At 28.7% G+C, this 26,257-nt stretch overlaps 5 protein-coding genes across 7 annotated transcripts; 3 read left to right on the top strand and 2 right to left on the bottom strand.

Moving 5' to 3' along the window:
* The first annotated feature begins 7,132 nt into the window (after positions 1 to 7,132).
* Positions 7,133 to 9,888, top strand: LOC112602669 (juvenile hormone acid O-methyltransferase-like). The gene is made up of 4 exons (XM_025350868.1): positions 7,133 to 7,364; positions 7,429 to 7,728; positions 8,161 to 8,293; positions 9,628 to 9,888. Exons 1-4 carry the CDS (start codon positions 7,176 to 7,178, stop codon positions 9,801 to 9,803), a joined length of 798 nt encoding a protein of 265 aa, XP_025206653.1. The 5' UTR covers positions 7,133 to 7,175; the 3' UTR covers positions 9,804 to 9,888.
* Positions 9,889 to 15,341: 5,453 nt separating this feature from the next.
* On the top strand, positions 15,342 to 17,950 carry LOC112602689 (ribosome production factor 2 homolog). Its single transcript, XM_025350898.1, has 6 exons — positions 15,342 to 15,487; positions 15,546 to 15,678; positions 15,734 to 15,893; positions 17,060 to 17,342; positions 17,408 to 17,549; positions 17,623 to 17,950. Exons 1-6 carry the CDS (start codon positions 15,465 to 15,467, stop codon positions 17,881 to 17,883), a joined length of 1,002 nt encoding a protein of 333 aa, XP_025206683.1. The 5' UTR covers positions 15,342 to 15,464; the 3' UTR covers positions 17,884 to 17,950.
* On the bottom strand, positions 17,916 to 19,482 carry LOC112602688 (8-oxo-dGDP phosphatase NUDT18). The gene is made up of 6 exons (XM_025350897.1): positions 19,377 to 19,482; positions 18,989 to 19,179; positions 18,725 to 18,919; positions 18,489 to 18,661; positions 18,323 to 18,428; positions 17,916 to 18,270 (listed from the first exon to the last, which is right to left on the bottom strand). Exons 1-6 carry the CDS (start codon positions 19,480 to 19,482, stop codon positions 18,025 to 18,027), a joined length of 1,017 nt encoding a protein of 338 aa, XP_025206682.1. The 3' UTR covers positions 17,916 to 18,024.
* Positions 19,483 to 20,630: 1,148 nt separating this feature from the next.
* Positions 20,631 to 22,305, top strand: LOC112602635. The gene is made up of 2 exons (XM_025350816.1): positions 20,631 to 21,118; positions 21,685 to 22,305. The coding sequence occupies exons 1-2, from the start codon at positions 21,050 to 21,052 to the stop codon at positions 22,102 to 22,104; spliced, it is 489 nt and encodes a 162-aa protein (XP_025206601.1). The 5' UTR covers positions 20,631 to 21,049; the 3' UTR covers positions 22,105 to 22,305.
* A 511-nt stretch (positions 22,306 to 22,816) lies between these two features.
* LOC112602657 (trafficking protein particle complex subunit 6B) lies at positions 22,817 to 24,070 on the bottom strand. Of its 3 annotated transcripts, none has more exons than XM_025350854.1 (5): positions 23,926 to 24,070; positions 23,537 to 23,615; positions 23,368 to 23,429; positions 23,102 to 23,303; positions 22,817 to 23,019 (listed from the first exon to the last, which is right to left on the bottom strand). In XM_025350854.1, the coding sequence occupies exons 2-5, from the start codon at positions 23,609 to 23,611 to the stop codon at positions 22,888 to 22,890; spliced, it is 471 nt and encodes a 156-aa protein (XP_025206639.1). In that variant the 5' UTR covers positions 23,612 to 23,615; positions 23,926 to 24,070; the 3' UTR covers positions 22,817 to 22,887. The 3 variants fall into 3 exon arrangements, with proteins under 3 accessions (XP_025206639.1, XP_025206635.1, XP_025206636.1); XM_025350850.1 differs by having other exon boundaries at positions 22,818 to 23,019; positions 23,537 to 23,739; positions 23,926 to 24,068; XM_025350851.1 differs by lacking the exon at positions 23,926 to 24,070 and having other exon boundaries at positions 22,818 to 23,019; positions 23,537 to 23,887.
* Positions 24,071 to 26,257: the final 2,187 nt, after the last annotated feature.

Here is a 26,257-nt window from a genome sequence, read left to right on the forward strand (position 1 = left end):
AGCTCCAATCACTCATTACACTTCTAATAACCCTCCTCTCCTCTCTCATCAATAAATTAGTTGTTACCAATGACTCTGAATACTAATCTAAACTCTCCCCTGTCCATAATCTCCTGGAACGCCAATGGTCTTTCCAAACATAAGCACGAATTCCAACTCTTTCTCGAAACTAAAAATATCGACATCGCCCTTATCTCCGAAACGCACTTTACCCCCACATCGCACTCAAAAATATTTGGATATCAAGTTTATTATACTTGTCATCCGGACGGTACTGCCCACGCTGGTACCGCTATCTACATTAAAAACAATTTATCCCATCATCAATTAGCCCCACACTCTGAACCTTACTTACAAGCCACTACAATCCAAGTCAACATTGTCAACTCTACCCCCATTGCCGTTTCTGCAATCTACTGTCCCCCTGGACCCAAAATTTCGTCTGTCGAATTTCAAACCTTTTTTTCCACCTTAGGTCAAAAATTCATAGTTGGAGGTGATTTCAACTCAAAACACCCCTACTGGGGAAACCGCTCCGCAAATACCAGAGGCCGTGCACTTAAATCTGTCTTAGACCCTATGAACTACTCAGTGATCTCTCCCCCTTCTCCTACTTACTGGCCTTCTCACTGTAACAGACTCCCTGATATCCTTGATATATTCGTTTCCAAAATTCCAAATACATACACTCAACCATATCAAACTTAAACGATCTCTCCTCTGAACACATCCCAATTTATCTTGAGGTGGGCGCATGGGCTACTAAACAAATTAAACCTTCCCTTACTTCTGGCAGAGTAAACTGGCCTAAATTCAAAAAATTAGTAACCGATAACATTAACCTTAAACCCTCCCTAAAAACCACCTCTGAAATTCGACAACGCTATCCTTTCCTTAACCTCCACTATTCAAAATTCTGCCGCCGCGGCCTCGAGTAACCATCCTCCCCCCCCGGAATAATACGAATATTTCTGCCCATATCATGCTCTTACTCGCCGATAAACGCAGAGCCAGAACCCAATGGCATAGATCGAAATACCCTTCGGACAAAGCAAAGTTTAATTATCTGAAAAATAAACTAAACAAAGCTATTCTTAAACTCAAAAACGATAGTTATCAAAACTACATCCTAAACCTCTCAACTAAAGACTCATCTTTGTGAAGGCCACTAAAAAATTAATCCATCATAAGCCATCATCCCCCCACTCCGTATGCCTAACAACTCATGGGCCTCCACCGACTCCGATAAAGCCAGCATTTTCGCCGATCACTTAGCTAACGCTTTCAAACCACATAATATCACCCCAAATAAAATTCATACTCAAAATATTACTAGATTTCTTGATTCCCCTCTCCCTATGGCCCTCCCTGCCAAACATACTAGCCCGGGTGAAATTCAATACATCATCCGCAAACTCCCAACCAAAAAAGCCCCTGGGCACGACCTAATAAGCAACTTAGTTGTCAAACACCTCCCTGAAAAATCTATCATTCTTTTAGCACTAATTTTCAACTCTATGTTTCGTTTATCCTACTTCCCTACAGCCTGGAAACACTCAAACATAATCTTAATCCCAAAACCGGACAAACCGCCTGATGTCCCGTCTTCCTATAGACCAATATCTCTCCTCCCCACATTCGCAAAAATTTTTGAAAAAATACTCCTCAAAAGGCTACTTCCACTATCAGACAAATTCAACATCATCCCAAACCACCAATTTGGATTCAGGTCCAAGCACTCCACCATCCACCAGCTCCACCGCACTGTCGACTTAATCTTTACCAGCATGGAATCTAAACTTTACTGTGCGGCTGTACTCCTTGACGTGGTGCAGGCCTTCGACAAGGTGTGGCACGAAGGACTTCTCTTCAAACTCAAAAAATTCCTCCCTGCCCCATACTACCTACTTTTAAAATCATACCTCGAAAATCGCACCTTCAGTGTTCGCGTTAATAACGGGATCAGTACATTTTCCCGACATTCAATTGCCCGACACCTTAATTTCCCGACACCATTTTCCCGACAATACATTTAACCGACACTACATTTGCCCGACACTATATTTGCCCGACACTATGTTTGCCCGATACTACGTTTGCCCGACAATATTAAATTAAATTATGAATAAATTTGTGTCAAAAATTATTTAAAATTTCAATAAAATATTATATTTTATTATGTTATTTACAAATTAATCTTATATATAAAATTATACAACTAATTATAAAATATTTCTCTGACATATCAAGTTAAGTATTATAAATAAATATGTGTCAAAAATTAATTATAATAAAAACATTATACTACTTACAATTTAATGTTATGAGCGATTCCCCTTAGAAATGATAACTGTGATCGATTTCCCCTATCATTTATAATTGCACTAATACGTTTTTCTCTTTCAGCGTATTCTCTACGAGTTGGAGTATGTGCCCTTCCACGAATTATATCTTCGGCTCTTCGTTCCGTTTGAATTTGTTCTTTTTTAATTTCCTCTAAAATTGTGTAAACACCAACATGACATTTTCCAACGAGAGTTTCAAAACGTCTGTGCCAACCCTCTACGCGGTTTTGAGTTCTAGGAACTCCTAATTCCATTCGCTCAAATACGGACCAAAATTTTGGTGGAAATAAAGCAGCTGCACGACTTACATTACCTCCTCTCATTATCCTTCTAATTCTACCATGCACATAATTGTTCTCAAACCACTGCATTATCTCAGAAGCTTCTTCAGGAATAGTAGATTTCAATTCATCGAATGCACCTGGTATTTCGGTAGGTGGAAGAAAAGCAAGTGCAATAATCTGACGTAGTTTCAAACTAAATTCTTCGTCTTCTCCATATCTTTTACTTAGAGAATTTGTTTGAATTTGACGCCATACACTTTGCCCTAGATGAAAAAGACAACCTATGCAATTAGTGTCTGGATATTCACGTTTTGAAGCATTTATAGCCGCTTGCTCAAAATCAGTTAAAATAAATTGAGGATTTAAATCTAACTCATTTTCAGCTGCAAAATCATTTAAACTTTCAAAAAGGCGAGTATAACATTCTTCTGTTTTACTCGTCATTAAAGCATACACTAGAGGCAATATTTTTGCATTTTCTCCTGTTCCTACCATAGCATGAATTGTATATAATTGTCGAAAAAGTGTCGGAACAGTTTTAAAAGTACCGTCCATGATCCAATATGAACTTTTTTTTAAATGTTCAACGTTAGATTTAGTTGTAAACAAAAGTATTCTTTCATTGTCAAAGGATGCATCTTTTGCTAGGAAAATTTGTCCATTAATAGTTCTAAGGGGTAATGGTACATCTATATCGTCAATGGAAGTTGGTTGCATAGGTATATCTTTTCTGCGTACTCTTTTTATAATTTGACGTAGAGCATGATTATTTGGCAACGATGGTTGACTTAGGCTAGAAACAGCATTGGTTTCAACTTGTATTATTTGTGCAGGCGTGTCATTAGTCTCACGAGCCTTTCGTTTCAAATTATGAACAGCCGTGATGATATCTTTTCTAGTAGCATCGGGGCTATGGTTATGCTCTTTTGTATTTCGTAAGTTATGCTGTCCACTAATTAGAATGGTACAAGCATAACCACCACAATTGAGAGTTTTTCTCTTTTCGCAGCACCAATAATACAAATCATCTCTATTTTTGTCTTTTGTCATAATATAACCATCAATAACAAGTTTTATACCACCTCTATTTGATGAAACGGTTTCACAAATTTGTGCCATCTTCCAATGTATATTAAAAAAAATAATTAAAATAAAACCTAACGGAAAAAAATCAAAATTATAATATTTTTAAAAGAAAGAAGTAGAATTTGTACTAAATGTATACCTATAATACGGCTATAACTGTACTGTACTGAACTGTAAAACGTCGCGCGTCGCGTCAAAAACCTATTGTCGTTTTATCTGTCTATCGCCTATCGGTTTATTTATAAATGAAATTATTATCTTACTTTTATATTACATATATATTATATATAACGATATTATCCATGATAAAATATTCGTCTGATTTTGGTTTTTTTGAATTATTCTATATTAATAAATAATAAATAATAATAAAATATTGTATATTAGTATTACGTACAATAAAAATATGTAAAATATATTATCGGATTAATGTAGTGTCGGGCCAATGTAATATCGGGTAAAAGTATTGTCGGACAAATGTAGTGTCGGGCCAATGTAATGTCGGGTAAAAGTATTGTCGGGCAAATGGTATCGGGCAATTGAAGTGTCGGGCATTCGAGTGTCGGGCAATCATATCAGACCCGTTAATAACAGCTACTCGTCAAACTTCCAAATACTAGCTGGAGTCCCTCAAGGAAGTGACATTGCTCCCTTCTTATACTCTATATTCGCCCACGACACTCCGACCTCTCCTCATACATCACTGGGTACATATGCTGACGACACGATAATCCTGGCTTCAAACCATGACCCCCAGGTAGTATCTCTCCGGCTTCAAAATCACCTCAACTCGATTCAACGATGGTCAAACCGCTGGAAGATCAAAATTAACGACGCTAAATCATCCTTTATCACCTTCTCTCTTAGACCAGGCGACTGCCCCTCCGTATCGTTTAATAATAACCAAATCCCAGTCACCCCGACAATAAGATACCTAGGTTTGATCTTTGACAGGCGCCTCACATGGGCCCAACACCTTAAAATAAAAAGAAAAACAATCAACTCCAGACGTCATTTACTCCGCCCACTTCTTAGATCCAAAACATCTTTAAAAAATAAACTATTAATATACAAATCCATCATCAGACCTGTTTGGTCCTATGGCATCCAGATTTGGGGCTCTGCCAAACCCTCCAACACGAGAACAATCCAGGCATTCCAGTCTATCTGTCTAAGGCAAATTGTCTCTGCTCCATGGTTCATCTCAAATAATAATCTCCACAAAGACCTAAATATCCCTTCGCTCTCTCAATTAACAAAATCTCACTACGTCTCCTTTCATTCCAAGTTAAACCAACATTACAATCCATTAATAAAACGCATATCCTCTCTAACAATCCCTGATAACCCCCTGAGACGTTTAAAACGCTCCTGGCCTAGAGACCTTCTAATTTAATCTGTCGGGTGGCACTACTAAGTGCCCTCCCCCATCTGTTATTCACGCTATTATGTAAATACTTTATCAATATTACTTATTGTACAAAATTGCTGTATAGATTGTAATTATATTTATAAAAAAAAAAAAAAAAAATGTTTATTTCATTCATTATTCCATCATTTATTTTATTATTATTTTATATATTGGCTATTTTTTATTTTTATTATTATTAATTATTATAACTGCAACTGTCAGTCTATTTACTATAATTTTTATAATTATTTTTAAAATTTTTGCTCTGGAATTTTTCACATCGTCTAAATTGCTTTATTTATTGACTATATTTATTATTTGTATTACTATTAATTATTATATTATTACACCTGACAGGCTATTTACTAAAATATTTATTTTATATATTTTTTCCTCAGTTTATTTAATATGTATAAGGTTATACCTAAGTTGATTAATTATACCTATCGTAGACGATTCCAGTACAAGAGGGTCACTACTTTTTCGACTATTATAAAAAAAATTCACAGGAGGCAATTCGTGAGCGCCCATAAAAAGTGAGTTAATGAATCACTGGTAATCTGGAATAGGTAGTAGGTAAACTTATTGGTGGAGATTATAGGCTCTCCAAAATTATTAAACATTTTTCAAAGTTTTAAATATGTTGGTACCTATTTTGCAACAATGCAAGGAAAGATTTAAATCCCCCCTAAAATTCAACAAAATATCCACCAATGAGTAAACTACTACTTAGAAATTTGTACACCCAGGGGCGGAGTGGCTCTACAATTCTTACCAAGAAAACAGGTATTTTCAGGTCATATCAATTTATTACAGACCATTTTTTCAAATTTAATTTCTTACCATTTTTTATTTTATTGGTAGACGTTTACTAATTATTTTTTGATTGGGCGAAGTATAAAACAATTTATTTGGTCTACGTGAATGGGCACATTTAAACTCCATCAGAAATAAAAAAAAACAGGTAAATCAGGTTCATGTAAACTTCGCCATTGAAAAAAATCAGGTAAAATTGAATACATGTAAACTCCGCCAGTGAAGAAAATCAAGTAGTAGTATAAAATTAATATAGTATGTTCTTAAAAAAAAAATATAGTATAATATTATCATATCATATTGTTCACATTAAATATTTAAATCATAGTAAAAAAATCATAATAAATAATAATCGTTATACCTAACAAAAATATAAAGTTATGTAATGTATGTAAACTAAAATGATGTGATACAATTTGTAAATATTCTAAGCCTTGTATTACTTCATTAGTATATATCATCGAAATATATGTCAACGTATTTAATGTGAGAAGGCACGAGGCAATGTGAGCATTGAGCAACTAAACAAAAAAAAAAAAAAAAAAACAATAACTAAATGTTTTTAAAATAGAATTACACTTTTTAGATTTTTGTCCGACACGGCCCAAGAAATTTTTTGAATATAACTTTTAACTTTAAAAAGGTTGCCAATCATTGCTTTAAACAATACTCATTTTCTTTTTTAATTTAAATTCTGAATATTTACTAATAGGCATATTGATGTTTGTCATATTTACCTTTTTGTCTTTAGATTTTAGCTGTTAAATAAGGATGAGCATAACCATAAATCTATAGAAACATAAATTATAAAATGGCCTTCCAAAACTAGTTTGAATCCAAATAGGAAAAAGATTTTTTTCAAATAATTGTGTACTCTTGTTATTTGAGGTCTTCCACGTATCTATATTCATTATAATTGAATTTTGTTTATAGCTGTGTATTATTAAATAGACTATACAACTCTACTTTTTTATTTATATTCAATTTTATTGATATAAACGCGATAGACAACTTATGATATAGGTAATGCATAAGACATTATAAACATATGACGTAGAAATCAGAATAATATAAAAAAACCAGAATTCCAATAGATTTATTAATATTGCTTTACAATAACGTGTTTTTTATGGAAATTACATGGTACTATATAATATGACATATAAAAGTATAAATAAGATCGGACCAAGTATAAAATAGAATATTCTATGAGAAAATATTTAGTTTATTAAAATGCATTGCCCAGATAAATACATCAAAAATAATGGCATGCAACGGAAGAATGCCGAGGATATCTCAAGTACATATATACAACAAATGGTTTGGAAATCTAATGAAGTAGTTTTAGACATAGGATGTGGACCAGGCGATGTAACCTCAGTTATTCTTTATCCTTTATTAAAGGATAAAATTGATCAGTTGGTAAGTATAAGCGGTTTTAAACATTTTTTATAAATAATTTTTACTTAAAAATGTTGCTTTTTAGGTTGGTGTTGATAAATCAATCGAAATGATTGAATATGCAAAAAAAACATATGGATGCTCTAAGAAAGATTTTAAAGTTCTGGATATTGATAATGTCAATGATTGCTCTCTTTATTCGCACAAATTTAACAAAATATTTTCATTTTTCTGTTTTCACTGGATTCATAATAAAGCCGATTCATTGCGTAGTCTACATTCAATGTTAAAAAATGGTGGAGAAATTTTGTTAGACTTCTTGTTAATCAATCCATGGATTGCAACGTATAAATCTTTGGATGCAGAATGGCAAAAATATGTTAAAGTGAATACTTATGTTACTATTTTTTTTCTGGTTTATATTTCAAAAAAATAACACCTTTGTGTTATTTTGATCAAAAAAAACTTAGTCCCTTAATTGTTGTTCCGTTTAAATAAATGTATAGGTATAAAATGAACAGAAACAAATTTTTATTGATTTGCTTTTACTTTTTAAGTATCAGAATCGACTAGAACTTGTGAGTTACCGAGTATAACTTTGTAGACTGGCTTATATTTTGATAGATTAAGTAATAAACACAATTGATTTAATAAATCTTAATGGTTTTTGTACTAATAAAATTTTAATTACCTAGTAGATGATCGGTGCTTACAATATATAATGCTATATAATGATCAAATGATACACAATCAAATTAAATTTTAGCTTTTTATTACTTATATTTGTTATAATCAAATTAGAAAAAATTATTAACAGGATATAAATATGTCGAATGATTTGTATTCTCAAGATGAAGTGAGAGAAATGTTTATCAATGCTGGATTTCGAATAATTAATTTAGAATCAAAAGTCAAGAAATACACATTTTCAGATTTATCATCACTTTTAGGTAATTATAATTGTCGAAATTTTTTTATTAAAAGCTTTTTAAACAATAATTTTTAACTATTTACAATTTACTTATTCTTCATATCTAATTATTGAGGCTTAACATAAAATCTAAAATCTAATTGCATGCACTAAACATAATTTGAATATATATATGCAACTATTCTATAAATAAAATCGTATATGTATAAACTAAAAAATCATGTAAATTATTTTTTAGTTAATCAAGAGGACCTATTATTCTCACTTTATTGTATTTTATTTCAATTTTTTATGAATACATATATTTTTTTTGTTGGTGCATCTAATTATATTTAGCTGATGAATAATATGAAAATATGTTTACGATTTTATTTTAATGTTGCATCTTTATATGTTTAAACAATAGTTTATAAAAACCATTTAAAAAATCTGTTTAAACATTTTTAAAAAAATTACCCTTATTTTAATAAAATATAAAAAATGCCCTTAAAATTGAATAAATGACTTCAAATTAAAAAAAAGTACAAAGAAATACAAAATAAAAACTATATATTTTAATTTCTAGATGATTAAATCACATTTTGTACTCGAAAAGCTATATCCTGTAAATCCTAAAAATAAAATGCAAATTCCTATACTATCTTACACATAATGATTAATGATTTCTTATCAAATAATCTAAAATTTGCTTAAACAAAATGACCATTTCATTATATTTATACATTATTTATACATTATTATTATGATTATTATTTAACAGAATTTTCTCTAATTCTTATCACAGAATCTAAAATAATGATTCATTGAAATTTAATAAATCAGTTGTTTTTTTTAAATTTTATAATAATTAATAACTTATATTTTGTTTTCTACCTGTTCATAACTTAATGCATAAGAAAATGATACCCAATGTTTTATTTTAGGGGTCTCCAACCAAACTGTTTAAAATACACTATTTTTAATTTATCAATTTTTTTCAATAAAAAATTCATAGAGAATTAACTTAAGTGACAACATTTACAAGCAACAAAAATCTTCCTTAAATTACAATGTAATAATCGTTCTGCCTTTATCTAATCATTTTTGGCGTTTGGCCTATGATACCAAAGCATATTTCAGATTCGGAATTTCGGTCTTCCATAAAAAAAAAAAGATTGTGACTTCTGTTCTGTCCCATTCTCTATTCAAAACTTAAAATTGTATAAATATAAAAAGGGAGACTTTTCTATTATAGTATTAAGCTATTGAATAACCTAGGTATCTATCAATAATGTTTTCCATTATTTTCGTTTCAACGTAAAATTAATTTTTTTTTCTTGATTATTAATCTTATTTATTATTTGTGTTTTATAGATACCTTTAAAGTAGTAGATGGAATCTATGATTATTTGCCACAACACTTACATGACAGATACACCGTATATGTTCAAGAAAAAATATGTAAGACACAAAAGTTTGAAATTTGTCCAAATACAGGAAAAACAACTTTTTCATATACTACTATTACTGTGCATGCTATAAAAGATTAAAATTTAAAAATTTTAAGAATACATAGGCACAATTTTTTTTTATTAGCATTTGAAGTTCAAATATTGACTATTTTGTAGGTATAATTTATAAAAATTAATAATTAATTGATTAACCATGACTTTAGCAAATACGTCCTAATTGAAAAATAAAATATTTGTTTCAAAATAGAATGTATGACAATATTTAAATATAATATATCCTAAACTGACAAATCATCTCCGTTCAGAATCGTTTTTCGTATACAATGATACCTATCATTGCATTCAAATTTAACCTACCCCAGTCCGAGGTTCACCCCACCTCTTAATGTACAGCAGAGCGGTACCCACTTGTCCGCTTTTTTTTGGATTTATTCCGTATTATCATAGATTATACAAACATAATAATATGTGATATTTGTTATTACTGATTAAAAATGCAAGCTTATGACGTCATTCACAATTATGGCTATATATTTTATTATTTTGTTTAGGTATTATGTTAATAACTGGCTCATCGTTATAATATTATCAGACGACGTAACTACGTAAGAAATCAAGTTATTACCTACCTATAAATTATTTGTTGTTTATAACTTAAATATTTTAATTCGTAGTTCACACCATAAATTTGTTTTCGTTATTTTTACGATCAACTAAAAATCACAAAATATTATTTATTTATTAATTAATCAGGACCAGGCCATTTCTTATAAAAGTAAGCCATACCACTGGGCATTAGCCCACGCCATTCCTTAAAACTCAATAAGGTCTAAAAGAAATGAACATGAAATTATTACCGTATGGCGTATGTCATCATATCTTTACATAAGTTAACATAATATGAAATAAAATAATACTTTATGGTTTATTTTTTTTATCCTTCTGGCTTTTACCTCAGTGAAGTCGTTTATAACCGAATCGAAATCAATGGAGTTTGATATTTCTTTTTCAATATACAATAATGCAAGATTAGTTGTTTTGATTTATTGTGAAGCGTAAATAAGTTTTTATTAGTTAAATTAATATTATATTGACTGCTGTAATATATATAAAAATTATGAAATATTGAATAATTAACAACATTTATGAATTGAGGTAATATTTAGTTATATTTTGTATTACAATAAGAGGCATATAGGACCAAAATACAGCTTAAACCACAAATGATTTTCCGTTTTATTTAACAAAAGTTATTCAAAATTGGATGGAAAAACACTGTTCTCCATTAGTCATTACAATTGTGTTTCAGTTGAGTATAGATGGAGTGAATATAACAAACAAAAAACTAATATGATCAACAGGGCCGGACTAGGTCAAAAATTTCTACCGGGAAAATAAAAAAAAATCGGCCCACTTAGATATACATATAAAACAACCCTAAAAAACATATATTTTCATATAAAATGATTGTATATTATTTTAATAATTTGAAAACTTAATAATTATTATTGTTATTAGATATTAAAAAAATTAAAAATTGGTTACAAAAAAGAAATATTATAATTTTTATTTAAAATACATATGTTAGACAGTTAGACTTCAGAATACACATTAATACATATTAAGTAATTTATTAAGGTTTGAACTCTTTTGCGAATTTGTGTCAATTATGGTTTCATTATCTAACGTCATCAAAATATCAGATTCAGCTGACATAAGCATAAATGACTCCAAATGATCTTGATTCAATGAATTTCTTATTCTATTGAGAATATATTTCAGTTTCGAAAACATTCTTTCGCAAGCTACTTGTGTTGACGACAGTGATAGAATGAATTTGTATGCAAAAAATAGTGTCTTGTAAGCTTCGCTGTACAGATTATATTTCAGTAGTACTGTATAGCAACACAAAATACAATTTCGACATGCTTTAATTTTATTGCATAATATTGTTGATTTTTTTTCAATTTCTAAATTAGAATTGTTAATGCTTTCTTTTAGTTCTAACTGCTGTTCTTCGTTAATAAAATTATCAAATTCGTACTCTTCGTCAACTGTTAATTTTAAACGGTCCCATTTTGAAGAAAAGTCTTGTAGTTCGGATATCAAGTTAGCTCTTGTTATACTCTCGTCACGATTTACTAAATGTTCAACTAATTTTGTAAATGCTTCTTCAGGAATTTTTTCATTGAATCTGCTGGGTTGTAAAAAAGCACAATCGGCAGGAAATTTACTATTACTAAAATATTTTATTTCCATACTATTTATTAGTGTATCAAATGTAACATTATATACATCGACAGCAAACTTTTGATGAGCACTAGGTGGTATGTATTCTTCACCAGAATCTCCATCCATTATTTTATTTTTACGTATTTTAATTTCCGGAAAATTATCTTGAACAGTTATTTCAATATTTTTATGCTCGAAATAATTATTAGCTCAATTTGAAAATTGTTTTGCTGCTTCAACAACTAAAAGAGAACTTCTTGAAAATTGCTTTAAACTTTCTAATGTAGTTTCTACCAAACGATGCGCTTGAAGAACATCCATGTTCTGAGTTTGTAAGTATTTAGAAAGTGCAGAGGTATGAACAAAAATTTTAAGATACATATTTGCTGTGACGATTGTTTCAAATTTTATAAAATTATCAAAAAGCATCCTTGCGTTGTATTTTATTTTAGAATTGATTGTATCTGATTGAGACATTTTATACAATGCAATTAAAATAGTCAAAAATACTGAATTTTTTTCATTGGGGTCGTTAAAAGTACCAAAGATTTTTTTTAAAGCATTATCTTTAGACCACTATCTAGTTTGAGCTATTACTGATATGGTTTTTATACGAGATTCTGAGAGTAAATCTTTTAAAATATTCATACGTATGTATGATTCTCGAAAAAAAAACTGCACACGAATTTAAAAGCCCAAATAAAGAAATTGAATAATGATTTTTTTCTGTTATGTCTATCATGACCAAATTTAATACATGAGGGTAGCACCAAGTATGTAGCTGAGTTCCAGCTTCCTCTTGTAACCAAGTATTAAAACTATTGTACTGACCTTGCATATTCGCCGCACCGTCGGTAGCATTTCCAATACAATTTTTCATATTAATATTTGCCAATTTTAAATTTACACATACTTGATCACAAATTGATTTCCCAGTTGACGAAGAAACGCTAAATAATTTAATTAATCGTTCATGAACTTTGTCAGTCACGTATCTGTAAAACGTAACGTTTTTAATTTCTAATTTAGTTATTAAAACCTAAAATATGTAAATAATATTTTACTAAAATACGCACCTTATAATTACAGAACATTGGTCAGTAACGTTGTTGTCTTGTGTTGTATCGATCTGAATAGTAAATATTTTAGCTTCATTGACCTCATCAGCAATTTGTGAAATAATTAATTCACGTATTGAATCAATTATGTAATTTAATGTGGTATTTGAAAAAAAAGATATTAAGTCTCCTCGTCCACGGCTACTTCCAACTTTATCGTGTCTTTTTTTACTTAATTTAATAGTTTGATTTAAGTGAGTTTTTAAGGTCAAATCGTATTTAGACAATAACATTAATATTTCCAAAAAGTTGCCATGGTCTAAATTTTCATTTTCAAGAGTATAAGCAGATTCAATTGATCCTCTAAAACTAAGACCTCTTTTCCCGATTAATTTTAAAATATCTATAATTCTATGTAGTACTGCACGTCTCTCTATAATTTGTTTTTTATGGAGATTAACACTTTTAGTACACAAAAGTGTTTTAATATCAGCATTTTTACTTTGAATAACAAATGATTCAACGGCAGCAGAATGAGTTTTACTTTTTTTCATGTTCTTCCAGTTTTTGATACATATGTTTAAAATCAATTACTCCTTTACAAAAATTATTTTCAAGTTGACGATTAAATGCAAGGCATATTGAACAAAAAAATAAATGTTGTGATTTCGAATGAGTAACCCATTTTCTGCATGTTTTATTTTTTCTTTTGTACAGTTTTTCCGAATTAAAATTTGTGATATTTATTTGATTAGGAATATTAGGATGATACTTAAAAAAAATTGTGATTTCTTCTATTTTTGGTGGCTTAAACCAATAGTCTTCACTTAAATCATTTTGTAATTTCATTATATCATCATTTATATTACTTGTAATAGTAGCATAATTTTTCAAGTTAGTATCGACTTCAAATAAATTGCAACTTATTAGTGGTTCTTTTGTTAAATTTTTTTCTACACAAACAATTTGTTCAAAATCTAGTCGGTTTTTCGTTATTTCTTCTTGACATTGAGAAGACGATGTATTACATGTGGCTGGACTACTTTCATCAATTTTTTTCTTAAAAATGTCTTTTAATGATTTGCAACTTGATGCTTGAGCTTCTAGAAGTTTTAATTTTTTTGCTCTGTTTTTTTCTGCGCCTCCTCGGTATCCATTTTAATGAAAAAACTTGAAAAAAAATTTTGTTCAACAGAAACGATTCGTTATTTAATAAACACAACATTTCGATAAACTGAAATAATAATTGAAATCGTTTGATATAGTTTTATTAAGCCTTAGTTCAACCACTACGATGTAATTGAAATAGGTGGGAATTTGTATGATAATAATTGTCACACATTTTAGGTGGTGTAGACGTGTATTACAATAAGATAGGAATTACCGATTAACGAAGACAATAATATGGAAGAAGCATCTATTCTTGACAATTTGTACATTTTTCTATATCTATTTTCTTAATATTTATTATTTTGTCGTACACTCATGCCCGACAGTCACGAACCGCCAATGGACAGTTTTCTAATACAATCACATTAAAAAATGTGTCTGTCTTTTCGATAGTATGAGCATTAAACGATAAACTTATATATAAAAAAAAAACGACCCTACGAGTACAAGTGGCCCATTTCAAGCAAGCAGCTCACCGGGAAACTCTCGGTATCCCGCCTGCCCAGTCCGGCCCTGATGATCAACAATAACCTTGAATCTATTCATAATCTTACCGTTAAATAGATGTCTAGATCTCTAGATCGATGACCAAAATGACGAATCCGGATTATTAATATAATATTACAATATTAAAAAATATACGCAAAAACAACAACACACTAAAATTACATACAAAATATAAATGAAAAATCTGCAGAATAATGCATTTATGACTGGAAATTAATTTTGTGTTATTTTTGTCAGTGTCGTCGTCGTTCTTAACTATCTACGTGAAGTATGTATAATATGGAAGTTAGAAAATAACCAAAATAAAGAAATCGGTGGTCCCGGTCTTATTTTTGAAATAGATGAAAGTTTATTTGTGCGCCGAAAAAATAATGCTGTACGTATTCTACCTCAGCAATGGATTTTCGGTGAAATATGTCGGAAAACCAATGCATGTTTTATAATAAGTGTACTTGATCAATCGGAAAAAAACATTGTTACCTATAATCAAAAAATATTAAGACCAGGCTCAGTAATCAATTTCGTACCATACTTCAATTTTATCATGTTATCAGGTACTATTTTATTGTTGATAATAAATAGTAAATACTAAAACACGTGAGGTCTTATACTTATTATTTAAAATTTTTTATACTACAATATATTTATGCTTAATGCTTATAATTTATTTAGTCATTTGAATACTTATTTCTAATATCAATTGCATAATACATTTATATTCAATATCAATTTTGTTAACTAATTTGGACAAAAGTTTTGTTTAATTTATAAAATGGCTGTTATTCAAAGAGTTGTGTATGTATTTTACTAAATTATTAAATTTCTATTTTTAATTGAAATCATATTTTTATAGGAAACCGAGGACAAAACGAGGTAAAAGAATTTTACTAAAAAAAGAACCCAAGATTGTGGAGAACACAAAACATTGTGTATTTATTCCTGGCCGTAAATCATCTTTACTAACTAGTAGCTGCATGAAAGATTTGGTAAGTTTAAATCAATAAATAATTTACAGTTTAATTTATTAATAATTTTCAACAGCTGAAATTAAAAAAACCAGATGCTGTTATGTTAACTCAAAAAAACGATATTTTACCATTTGAAGACACAGTACAGATAGAAAAATTATTGCAGAAACATGATTCATCTTTATTCTTTTTTTCGTCACACAATAAGAAAAGACCAAACAATTTGGTACTTGGTGAGTAATAATTAATAAGTGACATATTAAATGGTTTTTTAAAAATATAAAATAATATATCAAACCTTATCTTTATAAAATATTATCAACAACTCTATGCTTAACATGTTGATTTACAGTCAACTTTCAATAATTCAAACCTTCAATAATTTGAAACCTTTGGTAATTTGAAATAAATACTTGGTTCCTTGAATATTATACAATAATTCGAACATAAACAATGCATTTAAGTACATTCAGTAATTCAAAATTAAATTTTGGAAAAACTGGCCACTAACACTTGACAATTGTATCATTCATAGTATATTCACCAAACACATTTTATCTGTATTCTTATAATCTTTTTATTAATAATTTAATATATAATTGTGTAGAAATTTAGCTTATTATTTTTGATAACTATAAAATATTATTATAAGAACCTTATCGTTTTATTTCTTACAGATTTTTTCAAAAAATAATAATCTTTTATGATAATAATTTAATTTACATAGTATAATTATTATATAGTTTAATTTAAAATTTAAAAACAATAAATAACTCTAACATGTATCACCTAATTTAATGAAATAATTAATATGTACAATAATAAAAAACAGATTTTTATTTAACTTTCTGTAATTCGAATTTTTTTTTTGCCTTCTTGTTATTTCAAATTACTCAAAAATTCAAACTCAGTTGTTCAACAGTCCCGTCAACTTTGAATTATCGAGAGTCGACTGTACATTGTTTTGCGACTTTTTGGAGCTTACACATAATAACAAATAACATCTATTATTATATAAACTACTCTTAAATAATCATTTATGCGAACATCCTATAAATTATACACATGTTATCCTACTATCAAATGACTTTCAGCTATATTTACAAAATAATAAACAATTTACTCAGAGACCCGAGTGTATATTTAGTACCAAGTAGTATCAAAATGTAGTTAACAAATAATTAAAATTATCTTAATTAGATACAATGTTATTTCAATATCTTAGATTATTTCTATTTATTAAAAAACAAGTCTATTACATTTAATTTTAAATTATTTATATATTCTAGTTCAGTATTAATATTTACTTTTTTTTTTTTTTTTGTAACAATATAATATTGGAAGTAATTAACATGTATATCATTTACTAAATATAATAACATAATTATTTGTTCTACAGGTCGTACTTATGACCAACATATATTGGACATGTTTGAATTGGGTATCGAATCATACAAAGGATGTAGTGAATTTAAAGGTTTATCTGAAATCTCAGCTGGTGTAAAACCAGTTTTAGTTTTCTTGGGTGAACAATTTGACAGTGATCAGCAACTAAAACGCTTACGCAATTTATTCATTGATATGTTTCAAAGGCAACCACTCAAACAGATAAGACCAAATGGTATTGAACATGTCATGTCTTTCACAGCAGTCGATAGTAAAATTTTATTACGTTCTTATAGGTAATTTTAATATAATACTCTATTAATATAATTAAATACTCAATGTTTTTTTTTTCTTTCTATAGGACAGTTTTGTCGAAAACCAGTTTAAAAACTCCACGTGTTGAACTCCACGAAGTTGGTCCATCTGTTGATTTTGTTGTTAGAAGAGATCATATGGCTAGTGCTGACTTATTTAAAACAGCATGCAAAAGACCCAACCTTAAGGTATTCATTTTTTTTTACAAGTTATTCAAGTGTATAGTTTACATTCAATAATATATTTATATTTATTATTTAGGGTAAAAAAATTAAGAGTGTACGCCGTGATAATTTCGGATCTAAATTGGGACGTTTACATATGACTAAACAAGATATCAACACACTGCAAACAAGAAAGATGAAAGGTTTGAAGAAAACATACGCAGAGAAAAAAATAAAAAGGAAGAGTGATGAAGATAAAAATGGACCAGCAGTTAAAAAACCTAAAGTTGCAACTCAAAGTAAAAAATTGAAGAAATTTAGTAAAAAAGGAAGGAAATTAAGAGGTGGACAAGTTTAACAATTTTTTTGTGATTTAAATATAATAAAAAATAAAATTTAAAAAAAATATATAATATATAACTACATTTCTATGCATATTAATATAGCACATTTGTAGTTTAATGAGCATAAAGATAATATATATGGCTAAATTAACTGTTTAACATATAACTTTGAGAGGAACAGTCATGTTACGTATAGTTCTCAATGCAATTAATTTTGCACATTCTGTGGATACAGCCATCCAACTATACTTGCCGATAGGGAATACGTCTTCCAATGTCTTTTGGAAAGTAACCAATAATGATAAACATAAACCGTCATTAGAGCCTTCCGGTTGGCCGCAATGTTCGATGCTTAATACTCCATGTGGTTTATGCAAAGCTACATCAGCCCCAAATATTTCCTAAAAATATTATAATAAATAACTGTTTAAATAACAAAATATGTCCAATTACAGTCATAAACTTGCGTAATGTCGAATGTAAATTCCTATTATGGTTTATTTCACATAGTGGAAAGTGAGCTTGGGTTTTTTCTGACATAAGCACATATAATTTAGCACTGAAATAAATAAATAACCATTAAAAAAATGGATATTACAATTATTAAATTTTTTTCCACCTAGTTTTTTGTCTAGCACAGATAAGAAGACGTAATAAAAGTTTCTTATGAGGTTTAATGACAGGCAAAAGGTTATGGTGCCAATCATTTTGAGTCTTGTTTTTTTTAGCTACATTATGAAAAGCTCGACCACATTCAATTAATGGTATAATATCATTGGAACGAAGAGTAACCTAAAATTGAACAAAAATAATAATTATTATACATATTTTGTATTTGACTCTAAATAGTCATACTTCAGAAATATTTTTTATCCATTTAGCTTGTAAAGATTCACTATCAGCTTGAGCTGGTGTTTTCAAACAACCCCCAGTAACATTTCCAGTGAAAATAAATCGAAACCATGCTTTAGATGCAGCTTCCACAGACAACAATGTAACAAGTTCCATTTCTAATCCTGTTTCTTCTAAGCATTCTCTTTTAACAGCATCCTATTAAGTAAAACATTTTTAATTTAGTTAATGTTCAATTGTTTATCACATTCTTTTATGTATACAGACGTGTAAATTTTCCCCAGGTTCAACGCGACCAGCTGGTAAGTACCACTGACCAGCACAAGTACTTTTTGCTTCTTGCATCATGAGCACTTCATCATCGCTGTTCACCAAAACTACTAGTACAATATATGTAACTGTACTTTTTGTAACAGGCACATAGTCAGAAGGCCCAATGGGTGTTACACCCTTAGCCACTAAAAACATTAAAAGTGAAGACTATAATGAAAAGTACATTTTATTAAAATGTACAGTTTAAGTTTTCCATTAGTTAATTATGTTCATAATTATATCACTGTAAAACTTCAACCCTTCGATGCTTTATGTACAATTATGATATTGCATCAACAATAATAATTTTAAATTATAAGATTCTATAAAACTATGTTATTACCACAAGCTTCATTTTGATCAGCCAATGTAAAATCACACAACTCATAATTTTCGTCCAAAGCTTCTCCGTGCAACAACTTCATAACAGTTGTTTCTAACAATTCCATCGTGTACACGTTGATTGTTTACCAGTGTAAAGCGTTTTTAAGATGAAAAATAGTGATTTATTTTGATTTACTTGTCCGCTTGTCTGGTGACCGAGGAACACAGAAATGCCAGAATCGGAGTTTTATTATAAGAGAAATCGCAGGACTACTTGAAGCACACTCTGGGGATGATTAACAATTTCTAGACGGCCTTGAACCGAATATCGATGGAGTACGGTTGGTAGGGACTAGGGGTGCACGAAGACCTCTTCGCGGTCGCCTTAATCTGGAATTCGATCTATTGTCATCGTTGTTTACGATTTGCTCACTGCCGCGTAATACGTGTACAATGTACATAGTACACACTACACACGATAAATCATATTCAGGCTATTCAGCTTTATAGTGATCGACGTGATCTTCTACGAAGACGGTGGGAGTAGGAGGAAAACAAATGAGAATTAAGAAGGGGTTAAGTGACCGGAGAGTACAACTCGCTGCAATATTAAGTATGGTAATAGTATTAGATGTATCAATGTATCACTGTTGACCATTAAGATAATATGAGATAGGTTGATAGGCGCCACGACGGTTTAAGAATTTAAGATACATTGGTACTCACTACCACGGATCAAGATATTCTTAAACCTTGCTCGCTACTCAGATTCAGACCACAGAATACAGATGCATAAAAATTATATAATATATTTATTATATTTATATTTAACGTTTAATATTGTTTATTGTAGATCCAACAGTAATTGAGTTTTCGGAAGATCAAAAGTGACAACGTAGGAATTAATATCTATAATATATATGATATATATTTTGTATACAAATATAAATGTATAATAATATAATAATATAAACTGTTTACTGTGTTATAGTATCATTAGCATATTATTATATATCAGTAGCGGTTAGATATTCAAAACACAAAATTAATAAAACAAATAAACAAAATAAATAATAATATAAGCTTTGTCTGAGGGTGAAATCATAGATTGTGTATAATGTGTATTGTATTTAATCTATGGTGTAATCCTTCTTTTTTCGTAATTACTTCATCATACAAACATGACAGGTTTATTTTCCACTGTGGCTACACTGTAGCGCTAATTTATGTTATTCAAACAGTCCGTTATAAATTCTGAGATAGTATAGTAAAACGCAATTATATTTTATTCTAATACGTCGATATTCGGTATTGAACTCTTAAATTTTAATTGTGTCATTGCCGACATTGCCGTCATTAGACATAGTACATTTTCAAAAAAATTTATTAGTAATTGTAGAATATTTTTTTGAATAATTTGAATTTTAAAATTTTGAATATTTGCCTGTTGATGCTTGTCTGTCGTTGGAACTAATCAATTAAATGATGTAGAAAGAGATTGCGCTTCATTCACAGACCACGGTTGAGATTTTGAGAACGTTTAGAACCTAAATTACTAATAACTAATTACTCAATAATCAATACTAAGATTGTACTGTTCAGTGTTTAAAAAATATTATTGAAAGTTTGTAAACTTTTTCATATATTCAGTGACGCATATCATCTCGATTTGTTTGCCCTTTTCATTTAAGCATGTCGAACACAGTGGAAATTCCAGATCCGCGATCGCCTACTGTAGCTTTTGTCAGAACTCCGTTAAGAGTAAGTCGACTATATTATTTTCTGTACAGTGTTTTTTAATATTAATTAATCAGTTATCTAACCTAACTTTGCACCATGGCTGGAACAACTGCACTTATAATTAATGTTTTTTTTTTTAACATATTATATTTTCACAGTTTTACACTTAGATATTTAACTTTGCCTTCTAATCAGTTCATTATAGTTAATAAAATATGATAAAAAAATTATTTCTAGTATACACAAGAAAAAATAAAATAAGTTTGACACCCATAATATGAGGACATATTTTGTTTCTTAAATAAATAGCAAATTTGTTGATATAATTCTAATTTTTTTTTTAAATGTATTACTTTGTTTGACATTTTTGTTTTGGGTTTTAAACTCTTAAAATATTATTTATATATATAAAAAAAAGTTTACAACTATGTATAAAATAAAATAAATTGTTTTTAAATGTATATTGCTCTATTATATGCAAAATAATCAAGATATATTCCATGTATCTAGTATTATATACTCTAAAGCAATTCAGACGGATTATTCATGCATACCTTTTATAATTAATATTTTTATTCATATAACAGGTGGTCAAAATGATAATTGACGAAGAAAATATATCTACAGAGACACGAATAAATAATGAATTATTTGATAATGCTTCATCTGGTAGTCTATTAATGTCAACACCAAGTAACACTTGTGATACAGATGATTCATTCCATTCAGCAGTTGGTGAAAATGATTTTGAACCTTTAATAAGCAATACGGATACTAAAGTAATGAAAGATAGTAGTAAGAAAAATAGGAAAGCATTAGGATGCATTAAAAATTGTCTGATTGAAACACCTAAAACGGATATGCGTCGTAAGCTTTGGCGGAACATGGAGGATGAAAGAGTTAAAAAAGGAGTTAATAACGGAGTTGAAAATACACCACCCTTACCTTTTATGGATCTGACTGCATCAGCTCCACCAAAATTATATAGACACCGCAAGTATACATAAGACATTTTTTATTTTTAATGTTTAATTTAATTTTTATTTATATCACCATATAATTTCTGATTTGTCATTTGCTATATCTATACTTTTTTTCACTTAGTAGCATATTAAGATGAGCCCAATATAACTCATTTTCACTTTATATACAAATTTAATTTTTTTGCACCAATGTTTGTAATATATATTTTTATGCCAAAAAGATCACTAAGTATTTTAATTATATTATGTTTATTCTATTATCATTTAATGAAAATCAATAACATTGTTTTAGTGTGTAATATATTTGAATATTTTTAAATATTACTTCAAATAAAATATGGTGGCATATATAAATTACTATTGGCTATATTCATTCAACACTGCAATTACATTTGTATGTAAATATTTTTATTATTATTATTGAAAAATAAAAATAAAATTTTTAGTATCTTTAATAATGCTTGATATGTATTCAGTACAAAGGTTCTCGCCTATATTGTTAAAATATCTAATGTAAACATAATATTACATAGCTACACATATTTTATTAAATTACAATATAAGTTGAATATGGATTACTTTTAAAATATTTTATTTCTGTTGATAATAAATTACACAAAAACCTATTAAACCTTTTAAATGATTAAATATATTAATTAATAATTTACATAGAATAGTATAATAGTTTAAATTTAGGAAAACCAATCAATTGATTTCTAGAATAGTAAAAAAAAATATTTTATAAAATTGATAATTCAATTTAATCATTAATTATCTGTGTGCATATTATACAGAATATAATAATTATTAAGATGAAGATGGAAGTACTTGTATGTGGAATTTACATGATGGCATTCTAATTATTTCAACTGTTACAATGCTTGAAATTCCAAAATTTTCTAGAGCTCCTCGAATCAGACCACATGTAAAAGTAGCATACTACAAAATAATTGATTAAAAGGCAATTAGAATAAATATCTTTAGCAATGCAGTAAAGGTACGTATATTTTATACTATTTACTTTGGGTGCAGATTTAAGGTACTGTGTACTATTTGACAATTTGCTGAAAAATCGAAACTCGTTATCATGCAACACATAGACACCTTGATGATTGGTTCGTAAATTATCCACTTGCTTTTTATAAACGCAAGACCAAAAATCTGTACATATAAATTTTAAAACTTCTAGCTCTTCTTTGTACCTCGGCAATTCTTTTGTTATTCTAAACAGAAATATAATAGTTAAATAATAATGCCCAATAGCTTTAGATAATATATGAAATTTACCTTTCAATCAGGCGCCAACCACAAGAATAACCCAAGTGTTCTAATATTGATATATCTTCATCCTAAATTAACAATTTTGTAATTTTAGTAATTTAGACAAAATTAAATTTTATTCAGTTAAAATGTTAAAAGCATTAAATTATGTAACTATTAGTCATTAAATAATTACCTCCGCGGATTTGGACACTAAATATGACACAATTTCTGAGTGTAACATATCGAATAGCACATCTTCCGCAGACATTTCTCTATTAATATATTAACAAAAACTAAATTTGAATTAATTCAATTTGGTTATTCGTTATGTATACTCTGCACTGTCTGCGCTCAATATGATTGCATACACCAATAGTTTACACTGGCAAGTAACAACTGTTAATTTTAAATTAACATGAAACCAATGATTAAATACATGAAGTACTAAGTAATGTTTTTTGGTACAAAACAAATGTACAATATAAATTATAAATAAATAATTGAATAGTAATTATAGTACGGTCAGTGAAATTACAAAATAATATAATAAATAATGATTATAATAATATTAATAACACATACAATCTTTGAAGATCTTTTAAGACCGTAATGACTAATGAGCAATTGAGCCAATTGTGGTCTTGAGGAGTAATGAAGATTGAAGGGCGCTGGTACAGTTTTCCCGATTTTGATAATAGCGAGATATCACCAAATCAAATTTCGGGAGATCAGTTATATCAACTTTGGAACAACAATTTTCTCGTATCAAGATAATAAAAAAAGTTTTTTTTGCAAAGCCGACGTTGCCAACATTATATCACAAAAATCCTTCATTAAAATAGCTAAAAACCTAACTACCGCTGCTTATCAATACTAACTTAAATGTAAATTTAAAACATACTTTTTATGCATAAATGAATACAATTATTGCCTAAGTTGCATGCTAAAAAGTAATAGTATTAGCAGTAACATTATTGTGGGGTCAAAGGTATCATAACGCAAATTGTTTTTAGACTTGCGTAAAACAAACTATAAAGTAATAACTATACAACGAATACATTTAAATATATTGCAGTATTATTGCGATTACTAATAAAACTATTCAAATTATTGTCAATGCAGTTAAAGAACTTTAATGAACATAACATTTCCTATCAATAGACATAACACTTATTACTTTAGGACTTAGGTTAGGCTGCTATAACTTATAGCTAAGTTATAGCTAGACAATTAAAATTAATTTCATGCAAATCTATTTACTGGATTAATTCTACAAATTTCACAAAAATTATATGTAGTTTTACATTTCTGAATAATAGAGCAGCTGAATATAATATTTGAAAAACTCTTGAGCTACCAGTCTAAATAAAATATATATAGGTACCAATAAAAAAATATGCTTTAATCGTCGAGGTTTTCATTAAAATACATGCAATTTTCAATTTCTTTTGTTTATTTTATTGTTATAAATAGTTATAATACAATAGTAATTTGTAATAACTATTTAAATTTAAATTTCCGTAACTAATGGCAACGCTATATAAACAAAGTATACCTAATATTTGTTTTTATGAGGCAATAAATCTCTTTCTAAATTCTTCTTTAAAAATACAAAATTCATGATGCACATCACTAGATATAAGATTATCCTTGTACATATTTCAAAACCATGATGTGGATCTGATGTTTATTTCCGTATAAAAAAAAAAATATGATGTAATTATTAAGCTTTTATATTATTTTTTATTTATCACTTTTTACTAGACCAAAGTATTTCTAAACGTTTGGAAAAAAGTCTTTTATTTCTTCATTTATCAAATCTGTAGAGAATACTGCCAGGGGCGGACTAGCGCACCGGGACGCCGGGAAATTTCCCGGTTGACGAACATGAATTAAGTAAAAATCATTCCGATTGTGCAGAAAATTTTATGTTGTTTAAAAACCAATTAAATATTAAACATTTAATTTACGGACAAATAACATCACAAAGACAAATGGAAGTGAGAAATAGGCAAGAAATTATGTTACGTATTATTGAAACTATAAAATTAATTGGGAAGAGGTCTTTCTTACCGTGGAACGGGTAACTCTGAAGCTGTTAATAATTTGTTTAACGAGACTATTGATCACGGTAACTTTTTAGAACTTTTAATTTTTTTAAATAAATTTGATCCATTATTAAAAAATCATCTAAAAGAATCGTGTGAAAAAAGTGAAGAACACAGAAAATTTCGGATTGAAAACGCAGGTGTTGGTATAATTAGTAAAGGAAGAGGTAATTTGGAGACATTTTTATCTAAAACAATGGTCAATAATATTATACAAATTATCTCAAAACTGATTAAAAATAAAATAAGTCACGGAATATCGGAAACAGAATTTTTTTCTTTGCAAATCGACACTACTCAAGATATAAATGTACATGACCAATATTCTGTCATTATTCGTTGTCATAGAAAATAAAATTAATGAACGTCTGATTTCGTTAATTGACTGTAAATCGACACAAGGAAAATGTTTATCTAATTATATTTGTGAAGATTTGAAAAATTTAAAAATTAATATTTCAAAATATATTGATACTTCAACTGATGGAGCGGCAAATATGCAAAGCCAATACAATGGATTTGGTTCGTGGTTAAATAAAGAAGTCGGTGGTGATTTGTTGAATGTTTGGTGTTACGCACACATTTTAAACCTTGTAATGGCTGATGTGACTGAAAATAAAACTTTTTCAATTAATTTATTTGGAGTGTTAAACACATGTGCGATATTTTTTTTAAAAATCGTTCATTAGAATGCAAACTTTAAGAAAATATAAAAAAAAATATATCACGTCAATAGGAAAAACTCGTTAGTGGTCAAAAGATAGAGCGTTAACTAATATATTTGGTTGGTACAATTGTGATTCAAA

Source organism: Melanaphis sacchari, unplaced genomic scaffold (genome assembly GCF_002803265.2).
Source record: "Melanaphis sacchari strain LSU unplaced genomic scaffold, SCAv2.0 Contig8_pilon_pilon, whole genome shotgun sequence".
Lineage (NCBI taxonomy): Eukaryota > Metazoa > Arthropoda > Insecta > Hemiptera > Aphididae > Melanaphis > Melanaphis sacchari.